At 28.0% G+C, this 5927-nt stretch overlaps 1 protein-coding gene across 1 annotated transcript; it reads left to right on the forward strand.

Moving 5' to 3' along the window:
- Window positions 1-172: 172 nt before the first annotated feature.
- Window positions 173-5888, forward strand: LOC112679874 (the record flags this gene model as incomplete). The annotated part of the gene is made up of 3 exons (XM_025549810.1): window positions 173-389; window positions 5187-5484; window positions 5536-5888. Coding segments are annotated over exons 1-3 (868 nt in total), but the record flags the coding sequence as incomplete, so codon positions are not given.
- Window positions 5889-5927: the final 39 nt, after the last annotated feature.

The raw sequence follows: 5927 nt of genomic DNA on the forward strand, positions 1-5927 counted from the left end.
TAAAACTTACTGTTCGTATGGTGAACATCGATGGTTTCCAAAATTGACTTTGAGCCCTCATAAACTACTAAATATTCCGTTACAAAAAGATTCATATAATTGTGAAGTGTACATATTATATTATGCCATTACGTTGATGAACGGAGATTGTTTCGATACATTTTTTGACCCTATGGGATACAGGCAGTATCTCAAGACATATTTGTTGGAAAATTCTGATTTTATGAGAGACATCTGCTTTTATTGTGGCAGGAATGCTTATTCTCACAGAGTTATGTGTGGCAAAAAAGGTGTTGAATGGGTTGAATGCACGGACTGCAATCGTTGGATGGTATTTAATTGTATTCCTGATGAGGATAAATTAGACACAACAGCAGACTATGAACAAAGTGATTTCAAATGTCTTTTGTGCCAAAAAAACCAATGATCAACACCTAGAAAACAAAAGTGGAGACATGAAAAGTTTCATCCATATTTATATACTATGTGTAAATGTATTATTTTAAATATTAGTATTGTATTGAATTTGTGTAATTTCATTAATGATTTGTTTAATGAGAACTAGCGTAATGCTATTACTTCTGTAGGAGTATTTTCCATTTTTTGTTTTGCATTTGTAAAATCAATTATGCAAATAATTTTTAATTATTGGCATTAATTTAACTGATTTGACCTATGAGGTCCAACCTATGTGGTCCGACCTGTGTGGTCCAGGTCCTTCGTGATCCCACCTGTTGTAGTAAGTTTATTTACTAGGTGCGGAGAGAAAGTTTGACAACCTCCACGTGGTTCTCTCTGGATGCGAATACACTTCAAAGTGAATTTGTAACTAATGTCAAACATTTAATATCATTAATATCAATAAAAATTGCTCTATCCCTCTGTTTATTCCTTATGTTATCTTACATGGAATTATGACTATGTATAGTAGTTAAACGCGAACTTACTATGTTGTACGTGTAATGGGCTACCATATATTAATAGAAAATGTTTTTTGATTATATAACACAATTTTATATGTATTGCGTAGACAGCATGGTCATCATTATATTATTATTTTATTATATTATGTAATAGTTGATCTGTAACCCATATTCTAAGAATAATGAACTAGGTCAAACTAACAAGGCCTATCGCTGGATATTGCCAAATTAACAAGTCCTATAATGTCAGTGGAGCAATATAAAAGGATGATGGAAAAGACCACAAATCAGATGAGTTCTAGTCATCGAACTACCAAGCAACTTCACATCACTTAGAATCAGAATTTTGTTAAACACTTTGAATTGTAAAATAAACGTATTAAAAGTTAAATTATCATGTCTAAATAATTAAAAATAACACATCTTTGAATGCTCAAGTTGAAATCGAGCAGATGGCAGATAACATACGTATGTCAGACGAAGACAACACATGCGGATGTGGCATTCTCTCAAAAAGATGGGTTATTTAATTTACGTTTGTATATCAGAATAATGAGTTATACCTTATAAATAGCAAAATAAATATTTAATGTAGTGATATTATTATTATTTAATGTAATGTATATTTAACATGGTGTATCTTAATAATAATTATTATATTAAACACAAAAGATTTATCCAATTTTAAACAAAATAAATGAAGAATTTCTATGTTTTTAAAAAATGTAAAGTATTTTTAATGTATCGCTTTTAATATTTGTTCAGATTGCCATGAATTCAGAACTAACACATTGGTGCATATACTGTGGTGCCAGGACGTCATAGTTCAGTACTTAGTTTATTCTAAATTAACAAATATTGTTTTTGATAATGAGTTTATTTCAGTTTGTATTGGTAATACCTTCTTCTAATAAGCTAAAAATTATGTTTAAGTAATAACATACACAGATTACAGATAAGAGATGATTAATAATTTAAAAAAAATGTACCGGTATTGATTGAATGTTTGTTGATAATATTGCATAGATATAATAAAAACAGTTATTCTTAATTGATTTTAAATTTTGAAAGAAGGAATCACCAATCAGTTTATTAAATATTAAAAAATTTAAGATTATTTATTGAAAATTTGTACATCATAAACACAATTTTCAATATTGTCACCAAAATTTAATAAATTTATTTTGAAATTCAAATACCTTAAGTCAGGTAGGGGCAAAGCATCCCATGGGTAAGTAGCAGTATTTATTACTAATTTTACCAGAAAAAATAGTTGGTTTCAAATACATTGTGCTTCCAAAAATTTTTCTTTTTTTTTGTCGATGCATTTTTTTCAGTATTGCAAGTTGTAACTACCCTAGAAATTAAACAGCTTTATTAAAAAAAAAAAAAAATAAACATACTAGGTAGATAATTATTATGTATGGCTTACGAAAACCACCGTGATGTTGAACGGTTTGGATTTCTAATTTTTGTATGTAAATAAGAAAATAATAATACATAACCTCATTATTTTGTCTGCAATATTATTGGTAGCACATGGAAACCCGAACCATGGTTATATGCCTATTCATTATCATCATTTTTAAAATTGTGATAAGAAATCTTTTTGGGACTGTAAATTTAGTCTTTCAATAGTTAAGGATTTCTAAAATGGGGTAGCGGTTAGTAAATATTATGTACACAATGTCATGTTCAAAGGTTAGGGCTGTAGTGAGCCCATTGAATAGGCTAACTAGATTATTTAAATAGAATAACACAACGACGATTTGAACCATAATATAATATTTTAATTATTGATTCTGAGATCAATAGACATTATAAACAGTGTATTACAATGTAAAAATTGAAGTATCAATATGGCTGATATAGCCTCAAACAATTTGTCATTACTCATTAGTGTTTAAAGTAATGCGATCGAATTGAAACCTACAATATTAGATTATAGATGTCCCTATCTACTATTCCTGAGAGTTTCATATAAAACGCTTAACGTTTTTTTTTATTTTTTTTATGAGTATTTATGATTTATTTATGAACGAAAAAAGTGATGAATCGTATTATAGACTGATGATGTTGCATTTGCATGTTTTTATTGGGCTATTCAATGTATTTCTAAGCTTGAAATTAATTTCATGACACTAGGTACGAAAAACATATCAAGAGTTTATAGTGCCTCAACTTGTTCCAGCCCACTTATTACGATATGATTTATACTTAATAATAATTGTAATTATTACAATTCACTATTATTTAATTTCCGTAGTCAATATTTCTAATTGGCTGATAATCGTTCGAAATGCAGGTAATATTTAATATTTATATTATGGCTAGGTACCAAAATTCTTATGAATGTTCCAACGCCCATACGCGTATGCACAAGTCAATAAACACGACAAAAATGCTTTTGTTCCGGAAGTAATGCAGAAATTTGATGCAAATAGTACCAAAAGAGAAATAAAAATTCTAAGGATGGGTCGATACTACTTTTTACCGATACCCGATAAACCGATATATGGTATCGATATAAAACCGATACTAAAATTAATCCGATTACGCAAACCGATAAAACCGATATTACATAATATTAGCATTAAATTATTTTACTGTGGCCCACCACCAGTACCGGATCTAGGGGGGGGGCGATACGGGGCCCATGCCCCGGGTGCTAATTTTAGAGGGGCGCAAATTTTAAATTTTTAACTTATCATTTTTATTACATTTTAATTTTTTTAAAAAACAAATTGAATCTTTTGTATTGCATTACATGAGTATTTCAAATTAAATAGTTTTAATTCATAATAGTCACACTGGTAAAGATTAAGATAAGATATTTGTAATTTCATATCATATTATATTATTGATTTTATCATTTTGCTAAAAATAGCCAAAAACACAACCGGGCCACTCTGCAATTAATATAAACCAATGTTGTATACTTGTATCGGTTAGTCGTAGACGAACTAATTGGACAATGATAAGCCGACAACAAAACATTGCGTATTCATGTGTGTGTATTTTCTGCTATTTAACAGTTGTACTTATTTATTATAACAGTGTTTAGCGTTCACTTCACTATTCAGTGGACGATATTTAATAAATGTGTATGATTATGTGAAAAGGGAATGTTCATATTTAACTAAATATTTATTTAAGTGTACCTTACAAGTTATTGTATAATTTTTTTGTTATGGAACAGTCTAAAAAAAAAAAATTATCAGGTTGCGAGTTCCGGAAAAAAGCTCTCGAAAAAAAAAAAGAAAATGAGCGAACTTCGGCGTATTTTCATAATTGGCTGGGTAATAATAATACACAATGTAGCGCAGGTTAGAAACTATTTATAATTATTATTCTATATTATAATTATTAGAACCATATAGTTTTATAATAATTAATGACGTGATTTAATATTATAATATTTTATTACTCTCAATATAAGTATTATTTTAGAATTTTATACCTAACCACAAGTATGAAACAGGTATAACTTTTAAAATAATAGATTTCGGAAAACTTTGTGAATTAATTTTTATTTAATAAAAAAAAATTAAATTAAATTTATTTTATTGAAATAATACAGTAAAATACTGCCCTGTTAAGGAAGAATGCTGTAAGTTTTCTACATGACATTTTGAGTAAAATTGATTTTAATGTTTTGTAATTATTGGTTGTTCTATTTTCATAAATATAATATTTTTCAAACTAAAATACATAATTTCTATTAAAAAAATACCTAACAAATGCAATGGAACTGTTCAATTTTATTTCATCGAGATATTCTGATTTTGATATTTATACTAAGAACGCTATAAATTATTTAGAATTGTTTACTAAGCAAAAACGCCGTAATTCCAGTTACAGTTTTTTTACCTAGCATACGAAAATGTCCTGATCACTAAAATATTAAAATAATATAGATAAGTGAACCAAATATGTGTGTGGTGAGTAACAGTATACAACAATGAAATCCCAAACATTATCATTTATCAGTAATTTAAAATTAATTTATTAGACACGGCATTATTACGACATGTTTCCTAAACAACAATGCCATAAATATAGATTATGAGTAAAGTGCTAAGTAAAACCGCTGTATATGATATTAATATTATATACACTAAGAGACATACGGAAATATTTCTTAGCAAGTATGTTTACGGCGTTTTTGCCGAGTATTGATAATATTTAATTACAATTGCGGCATTATAATTTTTTTACAAGGGCCTATACCTGGATTTATTATAAATATCTAATATTTTATAGAAAATGAAGAGAATGGGACAGATGTTGAAGAGGATGAGAATACTGAGAAATGTAGTTCTGGAGTAATTGTTGAGGAAATAAATTCTGATCATGAAAAAGATCAAAATCTAAATGTGTCCGAATTTATATCATTGAAATTAAGTGGAAATGAAACTTTGGATTTCAAAGATTGTGGTACATGGCCTGAAAAAATAATAGATTCTCAAAGAACTCATATTGTTAGAATGAGAATGAACTATATTGAAAAATTGAATCTTACTAGATCTGAAAGAGAAGGGCGTTCTGTTAATGTTTCTTGGTTTTTCAAAAATCTTGTAAATGGAAATCAATGTCGATGAACTTGGCTTAGCTACTCCAAATCAAAAAATGCATTATTTTGTGTACCATGCAAATTGTTATTAAATTCAAACGACAAAAATATATCAAAATTAGCATTAGATGGGTTTATTAATTGGAAGAAAGTATCAGAAAGAATATCAGAACATGAAAATTCTAATATTCATAAAAAGTATTTTTGTTCATGGAAAATGCTTGAAATGTCAATTTGTGAAGGTAAAGGAATTGATATAGAGTTACAAAATGCAATAAAATTAGAAGAAAATCATTGGAGATTAGTATTGAAAACAATAATTGACATAATTATGCATCTAGCAATGGAGAACAGTGCTTTTCGTGGAACTGACGAAATTGTTTTTAATATAGGTAAATCTAATCAAAGTGGAAAATTTTTAAATTTGGTAA

Source organism: Sipha flava, unplaced genomic scaffold (genome assembly GCF_003268045.1).
Source record: "Sipha flava isolate LNK unplaced genomic scaffold, YSA_version1 17001_pilon_pilon, whole genome shotgun sequence".
In the NCBI taxonomy this organism is placed as follows: Eukaryota; Metazoa; Arthropoda; class Insecta; order Hemiptera; family Aphididae; genus Sipha; species Sipha flava.